Below are 19,105 nucleotides of genomic sequence, written 5' to 3'. Positions count from 1 at the left end.
GCCAGAAACCACAGGCTTTGCCACTTCCACCAATCATCCCATCAGCAGCAATGACGGGCAGGGGTTTAATCAATGTGAGCTCATCATATAGAACATGGGTCAGCAAACTAAGGGCCGCGGGCCGGATCAGGCCCAATTGCCTTCTAGATCCGGCCCACGGACGGTCCAGGAATCCAGGCAGCCAGCATAGCGCATGTGTGCAATGGTTTTTGCGACTCAGCCAGGCTTGGGGGTCAAAAGTGAGGCGGGCGGCTGCTCAAGACAAGCCCCTTCTCCGTCCATCGCGCATGCACAGCAATCTTTTCTTCCGGGTTGGGGGTGGGGAAGAGGGAAAAGGAGCCACAGTTCAGATTTCCACCATGGAGCTGCCGGCGACTGACCTCAGAAAGGGCAGTTGTGGTGGCAGGGGCTTGGAGGCGCCTCGGGAGCAACGCCTGTGGTGGCAGTGCTCCCTGCCAGAGGAAGCGTGGAGCGCATGTGCAGCTGCACCATGAAGCAGTTCTGTGCTTTGCTGGCCTCTTGTTCACTACACGGTGTGAGCCATGGAAAGGTGAAGGAACAATCGCCGGGTGTGGAGCACACGCCCACCTGCAGACAAAGCCACAGCTGTCTGAACATCATGCCCTCTATCTAACCTTTGCTCTCTTAGCGGTCTGCCGTGCCCTGTCTGTGACCTTTGTCTCCTTCGTCATACATTGTGCAAGGGGAAAATGACGCGGTGGAAACAGGTGCCAAAATAACTTTGTACCACCCCATGATCTCAGGATTGGAAGATGTGTAAAGGTCATAGTCCAAAATGTATCTGACTGGTTTCGCATATTGTGCTAATAAAAGGAGCCTCTACAGAGTTAGCCGGCAGCTTGTCCTGGAGCATGCTTGTCAGTGCACTTCTGCACAGCTCACCTGCATCCAACCTCCTGTTGTCCTCCATTATTCCTACACAAAGGTAAATAGCCACCACCACCTCGTCTTCCCTCACGTGGGGAAAAGAACGCTTTTGCTTGAGCGGCGCCGGCCTAACTTAGCATGGTCAACGGCTTTTCCCTTCACCCACGCATGCGCACACACTCTCCAGGGCTGACAGGAATGGCGCACTTACCTCAGCCCCCCCACCCTGCCTTACGAGAGAAATAAGAACCGTCAATGCGTAAAACGCAAAGGAAGCAGCATGGGTGTATGAGGGAACACCCCACCACCACCGAAAAATCACATTTGGGCAACGTTGGGGTTGGTCCCAATAAGAGTTTTTGCCAAAATTGCGGGTCATAATCATGGCAACATATAGTCCGCCCCCCCCCCACAAGGTCTGAGGGACAGGGGACCGGCCCCCTGCTGAAAGGGTTTGCCGACCCCTGATATAGAACAACAGAACTGCAATAGAATTGGGAACCCGGGGGTCATCCAGTCCAACCCGCTGCAATGCAAGAATCTTAGCTAAAGAATCCCTGACAGAAGCCCCCCCCCACTTAAAAACCTCCAGTGGAGGAGAGTTCCACAAACTCAAGGAAGCCCATTCCACTGCTGAACAGCTCTTACCATCAGAAATTCTTCCTGATTTTCCATTGGAATTTCCTTTCCTGTCATTTGACTCCATTGGTTCAGGTCTTCCCCTCTGGAGTAGCAGAAAACAAACCTGTCCACCACCCCCGCTTTACTAGGAATTTTAAGTTTGAGTAACTGTGCTGGAGGTTTTTTACTTGAGAAGTCTGAGGGCAGGCACAGAATGTGACAGTTCCATCTGGAAAATGGAATTAATCTTGGGTCGGGGTAGAATTAATGAAACCCATAAATACCAAGGAAGGAAGGAGACATTTTTCTCCAGCGCTCCCAGAAGAACCTCGAAATGTTGTCGGAATGTGGTCCCAGTGCCTGGGCTTTTATATCTTCAGAATTGTTTTAGCAGAAGCTGGATCCTGTCTCAGAGCAGCCACAGCTGCAGCGTGCCAGACATTTCAGAGGCCATCACAACAAGGAGCAGACCTCAAAGATGCTTTGCTCTTTAATTGAATCACCACCCCGTTATTTTGTTTTGGAGGAAATAAGCAGGGTTTTAGGGCCTTTGAGGGAGGACAAGGAGAGAGAGAGAGAGAGAGAGAGAGAGAGAGAGAGAGAGAGCTCTTCTCACTGTGAGTGAGGGAACAACTCTCCCCTCCAGCAGTTTCCAGTAACTGAAATTCGGGTACATTTCTGCCTCCAACTGTGGAGGCAGAATAACAATAACAACAACAACAACAACCTAGACAGCATCTTAAAAAGCAGAAACATCACCTTGCCAGCAAAGGTCCGAATAGTTAAAGCCAAGGTTTTCCCAGTAGTGATGTATGGAAGTGAGAGCTGGACCATAAAGAAGGTTGATCGCTGAAGAATTGATGCTTTTGAATTCTGGTGCTGGAGGAGACTCTTGAGAGTCCCATGGACTGCAAGAAGATCAAACCTCTCCATTCTGAAGGAAATCAGTTCTGAGTGCTCACTGGAAGGACAGATCCTGAAGCTGAGGCTCCAAGTCTCTGGCCTCCTCATGAGAAGAGAAGACTCCCTGGAAAAGACCCTGATGGTGGGAAAGATGGAGGGCACAAGGAGAAGGGGACGACAGAGGACGAGATGGTGGGACAGTGTTCTCGAAGCTACCAGCATGAGTTTGACCAAACTGCAGGAGGCAGTGGAAGACAGGAGTGTCTGGTGTGCTCTGGTCCAGGGGGTCACGAAGAGGCAGACATGACTAAACGACTAAACAACAAGAGACAATGCTGAGCAAGACGGACCAATGGGTCTGAGTCAGTAGAAGACGCCTTCCTTTGTTTGAATGGATGCTCTCAAAACCACTTCAAGCTGTGCCTGCGCAGGGATTTTGCAGACCATTCAGAAAAGAGAAATTCCTAACGCATCAGCTCTCCCTGGGACAGAAGGCCGAGGCATTTAGAATCGTAGCATCCAGGGAGGAATTTGGATGGGGAAATAATTTTGGAAGCATCCCTTCCAAGTGACAGGATGACTTGAGGCAGAAACCCACTTCCCTGGAAGCCCACCTTGCCACCTGGGGCTGCTAATCCATTGCAGGCAGGGGTCCCATCCTGCCTCCAAGGGATGGCGTTGGACCTGGCAATTTGCCAGAGGCATCAGCAAGGATTCTGGCCAGGACACAAACCGCAAAGGCTGCTCCTGGAACCAAAACACTCCTTCTCCTCCCCGCAGCCGTCGCTCGGTAATGATGACCAAATAGACTGCTTTCATTTCCTGAGAGCCTGGATTCAATTATGCCACTCAGCTTGCTGCGATAAATCAGAATCTGTTCGAGTGGGTGGGTGGGATGGAGACGGGAGATTTGGAGAAAACTCCAAGGCAAGGACTTTACTATTTCTGGACGGATGCGCAATGCGTGAGCCCAAAGCAGAATGCCGCTGCCATCTGGACAAAGCAAGCCCACGAAAATAAAACAATGAAATCTCAGGCGTTGTAAAACAATCAAGTAACACTCTTTGCAATAAATCAAAACTTTGAAACAAACAAAACAAAGACTCTCCTCCCAGAAGAGCCGGCTGATTAAAGGCCAGTTGATCAGTAATACTATGACCACATGAAACACAAAGCAAATAGAAAAAGACCTGAGGCGGAAGCTGGACTTAAAGTTTCAGGGGACCTTTCCTTGGCAGGACTTAAGGTCTGAGTAATGTTCTAAGAATTCTAAGGTCTCAAATATAAATGCATAAATGCACACATATCTAAATGCATAAATGCACAGATATCTAAATATATAAACCAAGTGTCTGAATCCTGAAGCCATTTTGACTCTCCCAATGACCCAATGATTATATCAAGAGGCAGTGAGTTCCAGAGTTCCACTAAATGACTGAGTTCTTACAAATGTGGAACGGGTATTTTGTGACACCTGTAGTTGTGCCGATTTCACCAATCGAAGCCAAGAGGGCACATTTGGGGTAAGGCAATCTCATTGGTAAACTGGTCCCAAGTTGTCAAGAGCTTTCTATACTAGTAAAAGGTAAAAAGGTAAAGGACCCCTGGGCAGTTAAGTCCAGTCAAAGGGGTTGTGGTGCTTATCTCGCTTTCAGGCCGAGGGAGCCGGCATTTGTCCACAGACAGCTTTCCGGGTCATGTGGCCAACATGACTAAACCGCTTCTGGTGCAACAGGACACCATGATGGAAACCAGAGTGCACAGAAACGGCATCTACCTTCCCGCCATAGTGTTACCTATTTATCTACTCACACTGGTGTGCTTTTGTTTTTTTTATAAATTTTTTATTGGTTTTACAAAATTTTTAAGACAATACAAACATATAAAAAGACATACAAACATGTATAATTTCATAACCTTTTTTTCCATAAACCGTGTTTCTCAGACTTCCCCATACCTCCCCTTTCTGCATCCCAATGTCCAAAAGTTTTTAGCAACTCTAAGTATATCTGTCAGTCCTCTGTCCTCTTAATCTTTCCTTCAATCTAGTCTTATATCGCTGTAACCCTTTCTTACTCAAACCTCGACATTCTAACATTCAGCAAGTTTATAATAGTCCTTAAGATAGATTTTAAATTTCTTCCATTCTTCTTCCGCTGTCTCCTTTCCCTGATCGCGGATTCTGCCAGTCATCTCGGCTAATGTCATATAGTCCATCACTTTCATCTGCCATTCTTCCAGGGTGGGTAAATCTGGTGTCTTCCAATACTTTGCGATAAGTATTCTTGCTGCTGTCGTAGCATACATAAAGAAAGTTCTGTCCTTCTTTGACACCAATTGGCCGACAATGCCCAAGAGAAAGGCCTCTGGTTTTTTAGGGAAAGTACATTTAAGTATCTTTTTCATTTCATTATATATCATTTCCCAGAAAGCCTTAATCTTCGGGCATGTCCACCAAAGGTGTGCTTTTGAACATCTAGGTTGGCAGGGGCTGGGACAGAGCAATGGGAGCTCAACTCGTCATGGGGATTCAAACCGTCAACCTTCCGATCTGCAAGCCCAAGAGGCTCAGTGGTTCAGACCACAGCACCACCCATGTCCCTTGTATACTAGCAGAAACACCTTGAGCCTCCAAGGGGAATTTCTCCCACAGAATCTGCAGACAATTAATTTCATAGGGTGGCCCACACTTCTAGTAGCAAAGAGGCAGAAGAAATTATCTCTGCCCCTTTTCTCCACACCTTGGGGAGTTTTATAAACCTCTCTCATGCTTCTCCCTTTAAATATTTTTTTCCAAACGAAAAAGTTCTCATTCTTCGTCGTTTTCCTTGCAGAGAAAATTCTCCAGCTAATCTGGCTGCGCTTTCCTCTGCACTTCCAGTTTCATGGGCATTCTTTGTGAGGCAGGGGCGATGGTTTTTGAGGTTTTCAACATTCTTCTGAAAGGCACCAAACTATGACAGCCCTCACCCCACCCCTGCCAAAATTGTGCCATGACATTTTGAGAAATGGCCTGCAACAAACCTCTGGGGGGAAATGTGTCTCCAATTACCCCCGTGCTACAAATCTGAAAAAAAAATAGGAAGAGCCTAGGAAAAAGATGCTGTTTTCGAAACCAGGGATCTGTCAGAATCCAGAGGTCTGTAGCTGACATGGTGCAATGGAAACATCTCTCCCCATTTAGTGAATTATTCTACCAAGTAGTGTGGTCTCTTCTCAGAAAGCTCACATCCGGCCATGTGCAATCATGCGTTTTCTGCTAGCCCACACTGCAAAGCCACAGTGTGGAAGGCAAGTGTGCGCATGGGCTGTTGCCGGGTGCCCACGCTGCTATAAGCTCAGAATGCCAAGGTGCATTCAGATGGGCAACTCGACCGGGCAACACGGCCGAATCCTGGCTGCAAAATTCAGAGCAGGCGAATTCTTGCCCTGGACAGGGAAACTTTGCCAAAGAAAGCAAAGCTGGTGAGCAGCTGACCCCTCTGGTTTGGTTGAAACGAATGAATGTGAAGTTTTGTGGGACTGTCCGAAAGACCCACCAAAGCCCCTGTCCTGTTTCCAAGAGCAGCTATTAGCTATGCTTCTTGCATTGCAGGGGGCTGGACTAAATGGCCCTAAGGGTGCCTTCCCACTCCACAATTAATTGATTCTACATTTCTATGATTTTGCAATCCAGACACCAAAAGCAGATTGATCCGCTCCACCTGTTCTTTGTTCCCAGCATCTGATGCTCTGAAGTGTCACGATATGAAGGCAACGCAGCTGCAAACCAGCTCGGTGTCTCTGAAGATGATGGGATAGGAAGAGGATCAAGGCAAGGTTTTTGTTTCACTGGAAATAGGTTAAATCACAGAGCTTAGGGCTTGCTGATCAGAAGGTCAGCAGTTCGAATCCCCGCGACGGGGTGAGCTCCCGTTGCTCGGTCCCTGTTCCTGCCCACCTAGCAGTTCAAAAACACACCTGTGCAAGTAGATAAATAGGTACCGCTCTGTCGGGAAGGTAAACGGCGTTTCCGTGTGCTGCTCTGGTTCGCCAGAGGCGGCTTAGTCATGCTGGCCACATGACCTGGAAGCTGTACGCCGGCTCCCTCGGCCAGTAAAGCGAGATGAGCGCCGCAACCCCAGAGTCGGCCACGACTGGACCTATTGGCCAGAGGTCCCTTTACCTTTTTGTTGTTGTTGTTTAGTCATTTAGTCGTGTCCGACTCTTCGTGACCCCATGGACCAGAGCAGACCAGGCACTTCTGTCTTCCACTGCCTCCCGCAGTTTGGTCAAACTCATGCTGGTAGCTTCGAGAACACTGTCCCACCATTTCATCCTCTGCCGTCCCCTTCTCCTTGTGCCCTCCATCTTTCCCAACATCAGGGTCTTTTCCAGGGAGTCTTCTCTTCTCATGAGGGGGCCAAAGTATTGGAGCCTCAGCTTCAGGATCTGTCCTTCCAGTGAGCACAACCCACCCTTCTAGTGGGCGAGCAATCTCATACAGAAATAAATGATTGATTCTCCTTCCTGTGTGGAATGCAAAGCAGCCAGAATCTGCACTCGCCCCACCTTGGATTCCCAGCAGCTGCGATTCAGAGGCATTTCCTGTCTCTGACATGGGAGGCAGAACATAAAACCTTCGGGGTCTGCAGCCACGGACAGCATTTTCTTCCATGAATTTGTTCAATCCCCAATTCAATGGATTGTAACCAGGGGAGAGTTGTAATTGCATCTTGGTCTGATCCTGGAAAGCAAATTATTTTTTGGGCATGGCCTTCTAAACCATCTGCTTGATGTTCCTCCAAGGGGCAGCTGTCCTCCCTCCCGCTTCCCACAAAGCAGCCCAGAAAGGGGGCCAAAATTAGCTCTGCAAACAGCCGGCTGGAGCCAGTCGGGGAAGACGGAGCTTGCTTAAGGTGCCTCAAAATGCCAGCACCACCACCAGGTGGAATCTTCTTGTGCCCAGAACTGGAAGGATGACCACTATCCTACGAATGCATTTATTCCTTCTCCCCAGCAGAACCAGCCTTTGCCTACAATGTCATCTCATAGATTCTCTATTATCCAAATTGCAGCAGTCTGATTGGTCCCAGAACAATAGGATCCAGAATGCAGCAGCCTGATTGGTCCCAGAACAATAGGATTCAGAATGCAGCAGTCTGATTGGTCCTAGAACAATAGGATTCAGAATGCAGCAGTCTGATTGGTCCTAGAATGATGCAGCAGTATGATTGGTCCGCAGGAGCCAACCAATCCAGCTCCAGGTGAAAGTGAATCCGCAACCTGATTGGCCTACAGGAGAATCCCAGAATTAACCAATCACGTGCGGCCCATTGTGTAAATAATGTATATAAAGCAGACATTCTGGGGGATATTGTGGAGGAACATTCATTCCTCGCTACTTTGAGCTGAATAAAGAACATGAAATCCACTCTCGACTCCAAGTATATTTCACGGGCGACGAAGGTTTACCTTCCCACCGGAGCGGTACCTATTTATCTACTTGCACTGTATGCTTTCGAACTGCTAGGTTGGCAGGAGCAAGGACCGAGCAACGGGAGCTCACCCCGTGGCGGGGATTCGAACTGCCGACCTTCTGATCGGCAAGCCCTAGACTCTGTGGTTTAACCCACAGCGCCACCCGCGTCCCTTCTTATGATCATGGGAGTTTATAAAATTAAGCATGGCATTGGGAAAAGCGGATAGTGAAGTTCCCCCCCTCTCTCCCAACCTGAGAACTTGTGGACACCCAATGAAGCCAAAGATTCAGGACAGAAAACATTTCTTCATGCGGCACAGAGTTGAACGATGGAACTCTCTCCCCCTGGAAGCAGTGGTGCCCGTCAAGGATTAAGGCTAATTCATGGTGGCTTTGGCATTGCAGTTTCCAGGGCCTCCCCCCTCTCCGCTGACCTCGCCAGAATTCCTCCTCCATCCATCTCCTTTCCAAGGGCTCCAGCATCGCTCAAATAAATGGTCCTTTGTTGCCTTGCCTGTCCACGCCCGAGGGCTCCTTTGACAGGCAAGCGTTCCTCCTCCAGCAAAGAGCTGTTTGTGGAGATGCGGAAATGCTCCATAAAGGGAGAAGTCGTGTAGGGTCATGTCTGGTGATGTCGCTGCCTCCCTTTGAATGCCGGCCAGCAGCCCTGGTTTCCGACATCTGCACTTCCTGCCTGACAAGGGTGTGACTTTGCTCAGGGTCCCAAGGGGGGCAAATGGGCTGGCTTTTTCCCTGGCCCTAAACAGAGCTTCCTATAGAGAGAAAAAGCTGTCATGGAAACTGAAATATACTCGGAGTCGAGTGTGGATTTCATGCTCTTTATTCAGCTCATAGTAGTGAGGAGGAATGGAAGTTCCCCCGAAATGTCTGCTTTATATACATTATTTATACAATGAGCCCCACGTGATTGGCTAATTCTGGGATTCACCTGTAGGCCAATCAGGTTGTGGATTCACTTCTACCCAGAGTTGGATTGGGTGGCTCCTGCAGACCAATCAGGCTGCTGCATTCTGGATCCTATTGTTCTAGGCCCAATCAGACTGCTGCATTCTGAATCCTATTGTTCTGGGACCAATCAGACTGCTGCATTCTAGATCCTATTGTTCTAGGCCCAATCAGACTGATGCAATTTGGATCCTATTCAACTCAGTACATAACAGAAACGACAAAGATTGGGATGGAAGAACTTTCCGATGGTGAGAACTGTTCACAAGGTGGCGGACTCTCCTTCGTTGGAGGCTTTTAAGCAGAGGTTGGGTGGCCACCTGCCAATGATTTATCAGGGATTCCTGCAAGGCCGGGGGCTGGAGCAGAAGACTTCCAACTATGATTCCACGAGAGCCACTAGATTCCTACATGAGCAAATGGCCTTCTTGCTCTGATGGACAAGACTTGCTTCTCTCAACACAGAGAAATTATAATAATTAATTTTTGATGTTTCAGATCTTTTAATGCCTTTTTTCCCAGCCCTGGGCGATTGGGTTCCAGTTAGGTGTTCATGAGGACTGCTAACTTCCTTACAGCAGATCGATTGCATGGATGTCACAAGCAGGGAAAACAAACCTGCCAATTTTGGTTTCTCTCAGTTTCTTGCCTTGCCAGTGTTGAATTTCATTCACACTTCAGTTTCTATTTTTAAAAAAGATTCTCAAGAAAGTTTGTTGGGTTTTCTTACACATTTCTTCTAAGATGCACATTTGATGTACAGATTTGGCCAATATAGACATTTTCTGCAGGCAATTTCCCCAACTGTACTGCAGTTTTGTATATGCTGTTTTGAGTGATATAATATTTTTGGTGAACTTTCCCCTAATATATGCATTTCTGCACATTTTGGCTGGAGAATGGCACCTGGAGAAGTGCAGATTTTGAAAGACAGTTACATTTCGGTTTAGGTATTGTTTTAGGAAATGAGATCAGGGGTACATTCCCATGAAGATATTATTATTATTATTATTATTATTATTATTATTATTATTATTAACCACCACTCTTCATCCATAGATCTCGGGCGGTTCACAACATAAAAGTAGAAGATAAAAGATAAAATACAAAATAAAAACAAGAACAAACCAAAACAATAACCCGCTTCCCAACCCCCTACCACAAACACATTTTAAAGGGTATAGGATGTTAATCGTTCCAAAACCTGGCTGAATAGGAATGTTTTTTTCCTGGCATCTAAAGGTGCATAATGTAAACTGAACCAGATTTCTCCTCTCCTCACCAGCAACGAAGCGGCCTTTGCTCAATACTATTTCTTTTCCCGGCTAAAAACGACGATGTCCCCTGATGAACTTTCTGAAAAGAGCACCAAAAGCCCAGAGACGACTCCTTTGCAGTCTGTTAAAGAGCCCCTTAGATCCAGATACACAGTCAAAAAACATCTTATGCTCATTCTTGGGCGTAATGCAAAACACACATTCAGAGCGCCTTCCAGGAAGAAAAGCCATTTATCTTTCTCAGGATGCCTCTGCCCAACAGTTCACTGTAAACAAGTGCAAAGTGAGGCAAAAATTAAATAAATCTAAATTTCACATGTACGTTCACAGGGTCTGAAATGGCAGTAACTGCCCAGAAATGAAAACTGGGGGTTATAAGGGGCTGGCTCAATGAAGACTTTGATCCAGTCTGCAGCAGCGGGGAGGAAAGGCAAACTCCATCCTAAGAATCATTAGGAAAGGAATTGAAAGTGACCCCGCTGATATCATAATGCCTTTACACAGAGCTATTGTGTGAGTGCATTTGGAATCCTGTGAACAGTGCTGGTCACCTTGCCTCAAGCAGTGTGGGATGTGATACATAAGTAGCAGTCAAGTACAACATTCCTTGTTTTCCTAGAGTGGACATGCAGGAGAATGTTTGGTCCAGCCAGTCGAAAAACTTCCTGTTTCCTCCTGGCTGGGACATACTTCCTTTGCATGTGACTAGAGGTGGGCATGACCTTACCTGTGCAGGTAACAAAACCACAAGGCATGCTGCTGCACTCTCTCTCTTTGACTTCCTCCGTCGTTGGAGCAGCTTTTTAGCTAGATATGCTCTGTTAGCTTTCAGCCAACAGAAGACACTGGGATTATTCCCCCATATGGGATAGATCAGGGGTCAGAAAACTTTTTCAGCAGGGGGCCGGTCCACTGTCCCTCAGACCTTGTGGGGGCCCGGACTATATTGTGAAAAAAGAAAATGAACGAATTTCTATGCTCCACAAATTACCCAGAGATGCCTTTTAAATAAAAGGACACATTCTACTCATGTAAAAACACTGATTCCCGGACCGTCCACAGGCCAGATTTAGAAGGCGATTGGGCTGGATCCGGCCCCCGGGCCTTAGTTTGCCTACCCAAGGCATAGATCCACATGTATATACCTTGTAACTAAGTCTGCCTTCAGGGATCCAACTGTGAACTGATTATGTGAGTAAACTTCTTTTATATACTTAATATAAGATTGTGGCGTGTTTATTCTTTTAAGAGGGATATAAGCGATCTTACCAGGAACCTAATATTGAGAGATTTAAACAAAGCCTGCAATGAGCTAACCGCTGCGTGTTTAAAAGGGGAATGTAAAACTCTGCTAAGTGATAGAACTTGCTAGCGCAAGTTAGGAAAGATATTATTAAACAACATATCCTCTCCTGCCTCCTGGAACATTTCCACAAAAAAGGACATTGTTGGGTTGGGAAAGGTTCAGGAAAAGGCAAAGAAAATGAAGAAGAAGGTATAGAGACTTCCTTGGAAAGAAAGGCGACAACATTTTGGTCTTTTCAGTTGAGAGAAAAGAAGGGGAAGCGGTGACATGATATATGTTTATAAAATTATGCTTGGCATTGAGAAAGTGGACAGAGGAAAGTTTTTCTTCTTATCACTAGAACTGGGGGACATCTAATGAAGCTGAATGCTGGAAGATTTAGGACCAAAGAACACGACCCCAACCTCTCAGTGGATGTGGATTCATTGCCCAGCTGAATAGCTTTGGTCTGCTTCCAAGATTTGGCTCTTTCACCAACTAGTCTCGACTGCTCCTGATGCCCAGGCCCTCAAATATGTGTCTCGTGTCCCGAAGCCAGGAATGACGACACCAGGAAACCTTCCTTGGCTTGCCCCAGCTGTTCTGGTGGCTCAGGACAAAGAAGGGGCTAGCCAGCTTGGCTCGAGAGGGGCTAATGCAAGAAAGCTGGTCCTATAAATGTCCATGACCTCATCCGACCAGAAGAAAAAGCAGGAGGGAACGCAGAGCTGGTAATTCTCAGCAGAGGGGGAAACAAATGCTGTCACAGCAACGTTGGCTCAAGGCAAATCTAAAAGAAATGTAGTATAAACACCGACAACTGGGAAACACTGGCCTGCAAGCGCTCCAGTTGGAGAATAGTCTTTACCAAAAGTGTCATGGACAGCGCTGGATTTACGTATAAGCTAAATAAGCTACAGCTTAGGGCCCCACTCTCTTGTCCCCCCCCCCAAAAAAATTCGCTATTAATATACTACTTCTTGATTGTATTTCAGTTCAGTAATTACTTTGATAAAATACATACTTTGTTATGTGCAAATGGCTTGAGATCCCTATGAGGTCCATAAATGACCATATAGCATATATTCAACACAAAACGCAGTGACAATTTGTTGTTGACAAAGGACAGCTGGACCTATAAAGGGCACCATTACCTTCAGTAGCTTAAGGCCTCATCAAACCTAAATCCGGCCCTGGTCATGGATTTTGAAGACACTCGAACTCAGGACGAAAGGGAGACACGTGCTAGGAGGAAGGCACGCTTGGCAAATCCACACCGTGATCAACTCCCGCCTGGAAACCTGTGTCTCCACTGTGGAAGGACGTGTGGAGAAGTGGCCTTCACAGTCACTTATGGACTCACTGTTCAGAGTGTGTTCATGGAAGACCATCTTACTTGGCTATGAGAGATCGAAGGAGGAGGAGGAAGAGGAGACTTCTGGTGCTGTGCCCATCCCTATGCTTAACTTGGAAATTATCTGAAAGCTGTGGATTTGCAGTGCCAGACCTCAAGCTCACAAGCAGGGGAGTGGACTACCAAGGCCTACAAGCCAGGATGGCTCTGGTCTGCCTCCAAAATTGGAGGCAGCAGTCCCTCTGAATCCGAATTGCTGGAAACCACTGGAGGAGAGAGTTACTCTTGTGATCAGGTCTTGCTTGAGGTTTCCCTTTTGGGTATCTGGGTGGCCACTGAGAGAACAGGACGCTGGCCTAGAGAGAACATTGGCCTGATCCAGTAGGCTCTTCTATTGTTCTTAACATAGCCATCATGGCTATTAGCTCTTGCCAGCCATATCCCCCGGGAATTTGCCCAATCCTCTTTAAACCATGCAAGTTGGGGGCCTTGTGGGGAAGGCAAGCAGCCCTGCTCTCCCAGGAGGACATCTACCTTATCTCCCTTGGTACACTTGAGCCTAGAAGGTCCCAGGAGTTCTCATTCCACTTTGGCCAGGGCCTCCCTGGGTGGTCTAAGGCAGACTGACGTCTGTCATCCTCCCCTTTTTCTGCAGCATGTGGGGTGGAAATTTCCAAATATTAAGTTTTCCCACAATTTTTTCTTTCCATTTCTAAAAAAAATAAAAATATTTGAAATGTTTCATAACATTGGTTAGCAACAGGATGAGGACTCTGGGTTTTGAACGGGATGCCTCTGTGTGGGGAAATTAATTTGGGGGCAAATTAACTCCAGATTCCTTTGGGATGACCTGCGTCTGAAAAAGACGGACTGAAGAATTTGGAGCAATTTGGACGTGGAACAAATTGCCTTGCCTGTGAAACTGAAATCCAGGCAATTTCTAAATTTGCAATATAAATGAGCACATGCTGTTTCCATGCAAATGTCTGTCCTCATTTTGGCTGTTGCATCTCCTGTTTCAAGAAGATGCCTTAAGGTCACCCTGAGATGCACTACAAAAGGTGGAGCACAATTGTTCCAATCCATGCGCAGACCAATGGCCTGAATGCTACTGGCTAGTGTCTTCATCAGTGTGGCAGTTTGCTCCACAAAAGACCTATCAGTTTCCACACTGGATTGGGCCCAGGTACCATTTGCACATGACGGGTCCCAAGTTTTTGAAGACCAAAGTTGGAATCTTCAACCAAAACATGCTCAAAGAAACCTGACACAACGCCTTGATGAATTGCAGAAGAGGCAACTGTGAGATCATCTCTCTAATCTGCTATTCATTATCAGACTTGGAGAGCATCCTGGCTTCCCTATCAGTTTATTACGGTCCAAATATTGACACCATTGGGGTCAAGAGTCGATTCCTCCTTGGCGTCCTGCATTACATTTCCAGGATTGTTCTGTGAAACAGACGAGGAACCAGCTGCTCAAAAGCAAACTGCAAGCGCCTCCTGTGGCCTCTGGTCCCTGCTTGGCAACGTTGATGCTTCACCTGCTGTTTTGGTGATGCCTTACAGACATCTTTAGGGCTCTCCAGGGAGAGCAGTTTCCATGGCAGAGGGCCAAGGTGATACATGGCATCCACAGGGTCTTGGCAAAAGGGGAAATCCACAAATCCTGGCGAAACGGTGTGGGAGGATGTAGAAAAGAAGAGAATATTGCAAGGAGGCTGCTGTGCCTTGAGCAACGCTGACCTTTTCCAAGACTTTGAAATTTGAGCCATTCCCTGGGACAATGGGATGCCTGTAAGGCAAAAGGCAGGCATGCTTTATGCTGCCCCCCCAGGGAGTTCCCCCCACACTCAGCCAACTCATTGGCACCTGTCATGACAGCTGATCCCTGCAGCCAGAAGGAAGTGCTATCATGTCTCCTTTTCAGAGCCCCTGGTGCTCCGTGTCTGTAGAAGTTTGCAAAACACAGCTCCCAGCGACGTTTGGCATTTATAGCAGGGCTTTGCCACAGCTCCGACTGAATCCTGGATTCTAAACCAAACTGGGACAATTTGGGTTGGTTGGGGATTTGGCTAGAGCAGGTGGGGGCAGTCCTGGATTGCCCCAAGTCAGATCAGATCCACAGGAACAATCCAGGACTTTTGAAAGAGGGGAGCGGTCTGGTGGTCAGGAGAAGGGGAGGAAGAGATTCAGGCCATTGTCCTGTATGGGTTTATTTATTCCCTACCCTTCTGACCTCAAATTGGTCGAGGGCTGAGGTCCTGGTTGAGTCTGCCTTGAGTCAACCCATGTCAGAGTGGGGCCACTCCAAAGTGCCATATCAGGCCCTGATTGGATCGGGGGGGGCAGGAACAGCCCTTTTTTAGACAGTAGTTTGAATACTCTATAGTAAACTGGGTCCCCCCTGTAATTCTCACAGTAGTTTGAATACTCTATAGTCAACTGGGTCTCTCCCCCCCCCCCCCGTAATTCTCATAGGGCTCCTGTAAGAGGCTGGGATGGTCTCTGTCTTCATCTCCAGAGGTGGCAGGGGGCAGTAGCAGGATTCCTGCTGGCTGGGAGGTGGACACTAGACCACTTTCCATGATCCTTTTCTGCTACACCTGGAGAACAACAGCCTGTTGAAGGAGCCAGCAGGTTTGGCCCTCTAGCCCTGCCTGTAGTTAGCAAGAACTTTGCCATAGCAATCGCTGTTTTCCAGCGGAAGCCTATATATTTTGTGGCCATGTGATTCCCAGACTATCTTCTCTACCGGTTTGCATTTCACCCACTCCCTAATAATGACCTTGGCTCCACTCAGCTGGTTCCCCCTTGTACCCATTACGTGATCTTGGACTGTATTCAGGGCTCCTGACCTCAGTTGTCTTCCATTTCCTGCCCTGTCTCCTTCCACTTTGCAATTGCATTGGAGCAGTGAGCCTACAAAGACTCTCTGGGGATTCTGCAAAACACACACACACACAAAATGCCTCAATCTTCAGGGAGAGTGAAAGAGGAGAGAGGGGGAAAAAATGGCCTGAAGGTCAGCATCAAAAAAACTAAGATCATGGTCACTGGTCCCATCACCTCCTGGCAAATAGAAGGGGAAGAAATGGAGGCAGTAAGAGATTTTACTTTCTTGGGCTCCATGATCACTGCAGATGGTGACAGCAGCCACGAAATTAAAAGACGCCTGCTCCTTGGGAGAAAAGCAATGAGAAACCTAGACAGCATCTTAAAAAGCAGAGACATCACCTTGCCAACAAAGGTCCATATAGTTAAAGTCTGTATACTGGTTTTCCCAGTAGTGATGTATGAAAGTGAGAGCTGGACCATATTTATTTGGCTGATAGCCAAATAATTGATTCTTTTGAATTATGGTGCTGGAGGAGACTCTTGAGATTCCCATGGACTGCAAGAAGATCCAACCTATCCATTCTTAAGGATATCAGCCCTGAGTGCTCACTGGAAGGTCAGATCCTGAAACTGAGGCTCCAATACTTTGGCCACCTCATGAGAAGAGAAGCCTCCCTGGGAAAGACCCTGGTGCTGGGAAAGATTGAGGGCACAAGGAGAAGGGGATGACAGAGGTCAAGATGGTTGGACAGTGTTCTCGAAAAGACCAGCATGAGTTTGTCCAAACTGCAGGAGGCAGTGGAAGACAGGAGGGCCTGGCGTGCTCTGGTCCAGGGGATCACGAAGAGGCGGACACGACTAAACGACTAAACAACAACAAGAAGAAGATAAACTTTGTAAGAGTTGAAATCCTATATTAAAGACCACCAAACCCTGGAGTTCTTGTATGAAAGTTTGACTCTTCCTTGTGTCGATGGTGAGCTTGGCAAGAGCTGAGAAGGCCTGGCAAAAACTTTTGAGTGAATTACGGTAATCACTTGCCTGTGCTGCTACCACCCATGCATTCCCTTTGATGCACCAGAGTCCTCAACATACTCTTCAAATAAATCTCTGAAGATGGAGGAAGCTTGCTTTCTGCTGCTCTGGAGGGAAGGACCCAATCAAAGGATTCAAACGACAAGTAAGTCAATTCCAACTCAATATAGAGCCATTCAACAGTGCAAAAGGCTCTCTGGGACTCTCCTCCATTGGAGATTTTAAAGGAGAGCTTGGACGGCCATCTGTCAGGGATTCTTCAGCTGAGATTGCTGCTTTGCAGGGGGTTGGACTAGATGATCCTTGGGGTCCCTTCCAACTCTACAGTTCTATGACCTCGGAAGGTGGTGGACTCTCTTCACTGGAGGTTCTTAAACAGAGTTTGGGTGGCCACCTGTTGGGGATTCTTTAGTTGAGATTCCTGCATTGCAGGGGGTTGGAATAGATTACCCTTGGAGGTCCTTTCTGTGATGGCCTGCGACTCGGGCTCAGATTCGGAACTAGAGGAGACTCAGTCTGCACCGGATCCTTTGCCTCAGGCATCATCTGAACCAAGTCTGGGGCCTGATCCTGAAGAATCCCAGTCTGCACAGGTTCCCCTGCAGCAAACACCAGTTGGCCGAGTCAGGGGCCTGAGCCTGCCCTGGCTCCAGATGCGGGGATGACCTCGTTGCCTCCAGCTGGGCCATCCCTTACAGCTGCTCCACTACCGGTTGGGTCAGGGGAGGAGGAGGCGGCCCCTGGGTCTAGTCACCCACCGACATCTCCCAAGCTGCAGAGACTGAGGTCTGAGAGATGGAGAGACCTGAGTACTCACAGGAGGGGTGCTCACCTTCAGGCGAAACAGGGAGGCGAGTCGCTGGGGGATCAGGACTGGCCGTTACCCCATCAGAGATAAAAGGCTGTTGGACCCTGCCCCAGGTTGCGGGAGCAACATTGCTGTATGCCAGATCCTGCCTGAGATCCTGCGCCTGTCCTTGCCTGGTTTCCTGCCTCGTGTCCTGCCTTGGCCCTGCCGGACCGACTCCTAGTGGAACCTTTGGATTCTGGACTGATCCTGGACCGCGTTTTGCGGGTTACCCCTGGGCCCAGCACACTTTCCACCTCTACCATTCTACAAGTTTATGCACCTTCCCCCCAGCTGCATCCACAAAGGGCAGAAATACCACGTCCTGCACCCTCGCAGATGTTGGGCTTCTCCTTGCTTGAGAGCAGAACCTCCCAACAGCTCAAGTGAGAGGAGGAGGCCCAGTTTCTCCCTCCACCCTCCACCACGCTCCCCCCATTTCTAATTTAAGCCTTCCTGTCCCTTCCTTGATCCAGCACTACTACTTTGGCAGAGACTGGGAATGAGTCATGCGGCTCAGGCTTGTGAACTCAACCTCTCCCCCCGCCGCCCCCGCTCTGCACTCCCTGTTCCCAGGAGCCTGGACGAACCAGAGTCCTTTTTCAGAGGCACAAAGAGCTCTTAACAAGGCAGCCCCTTTGTCCGCCAGGCCTAGCTCTATCAGCTGTTTGCCAGGGCCAATTAAAAGGAGTCAGCCTGATGGACACAGATAATTTGCAGACTAATTAGATGCAAACTGCACAGGGGCACAGGAGCTGACTGGGTTTGAGCAGGATCCAGAGATCCCCAGACCTTTCCCTTTCTGCGCCCCAGAGAGGCAGCTTTGCACTTCCGTTTCTGCACCGTGGGAGGTGTGGAGGGGGGGGGGTTATTTTGTAGGAAGCAGGGCAGGGTTTGGGAAAAGATTCTGTCTCCTGACTTACTACCCATCAGAGTAAGGGGGACTGTGCTGGATAGAGCCAATGGCCTGACTCAGAATAAGCTGTCTCCATTCAGAGGAGAGGACTATCGATGTCTACTAGTGTTGCCAAAGAAAATGCCCATTGCGTGCCCCCCTTCCCCCTTCTCTATACATCTGCTGTGTGCTCTGCCACATGTCTCCAGGATGCACATGAAACAAGTGTCTCCTTATGTCATCTCAAAGCATCCCCATGCTGTGACCTTTCTTCAACATTTAAGACAGAGCCACTTCCGACATCAGGAGGAGGTGGTGTTGCGGGCTTCACGCCCCCGCGTGATCAGGGGAATCCTCGGGCCGCATCATCACCTGGCCAGCCAATCGGCTGGCTAGGGCAGTGTGGCTTGACTTGTTTAAGGCAAGCGCGGCCCCGGGATCTCCCTCTTTGGTCCGTGTAACTGATTTGGTTTCCCAACCACCTGCCCTTTAAGGTTCTCTTCGGACCTTGCTATGGACCTCGGTTGGTCGCCGTTGAGGGGCCTGGTAGGAATTTTTTCCACTTGGCAAATTGGCACTGGCCATTTGGTGTTTTGCCTACCTCATAGCAAATCGTCACAACGTCTCTTGGTTATGGCCATTAGGCATTGGTAGGGGTATGATTATGTAGAAGTGTTGGGGGGGGGAGGAGCGCCATCACCTCCCCCAAATATTTAAGGGTAGTCTGGTAAAGGAT

At 48.3% G+C, this 19,105-nt stretch overlaps 1 protein-coding gene across 3 annotated transcripts in view; it reads right to left on the bottom strand.

Moving 5' to 3' along the window:
• P3H2 (prolyl 3-hydroxylase 2) overlaps nt 1-19,105 on the bottom strand; it is a 123,467-nt gene that overhangs the window by 53,414 nt on the left and 50,948 nt on the right. Inside the window, exon 1 of one of the 3 annotated variants that reach the window (XM_081190105.1) lies at nt 2,269-2,358. The exons of the other annotated variants lie outside the window; for them this stretch is intronic. Coding sequence (XP_081046231.1) covers nt 2,269-2,343 — 75 coding nt within the window. The 5' untranslated portion in view covers nt 2,344-2,358. Of the gene's footprint in view, nt 1-2,268; nt 2,359-19,105 lie in introns of those variants that run through there. 3 annotated transcript variants of the gene reach the window in all.

Source organism: Podarcis bocagei (genome assembly GCF_964188305.1).
Source record: "Podarcis bocagei genome assembly, chromosome: 4".
Classification (NCBI taxonomy): Eukaryota; Metazoa; Chordata; class Lepidosauria; order Squamata; family Lacertidae; genus Podarcis; species Podarcis bocagei.
This window is presented reverse-complemented; position numbering and strand designations above follow the sequence as displayed.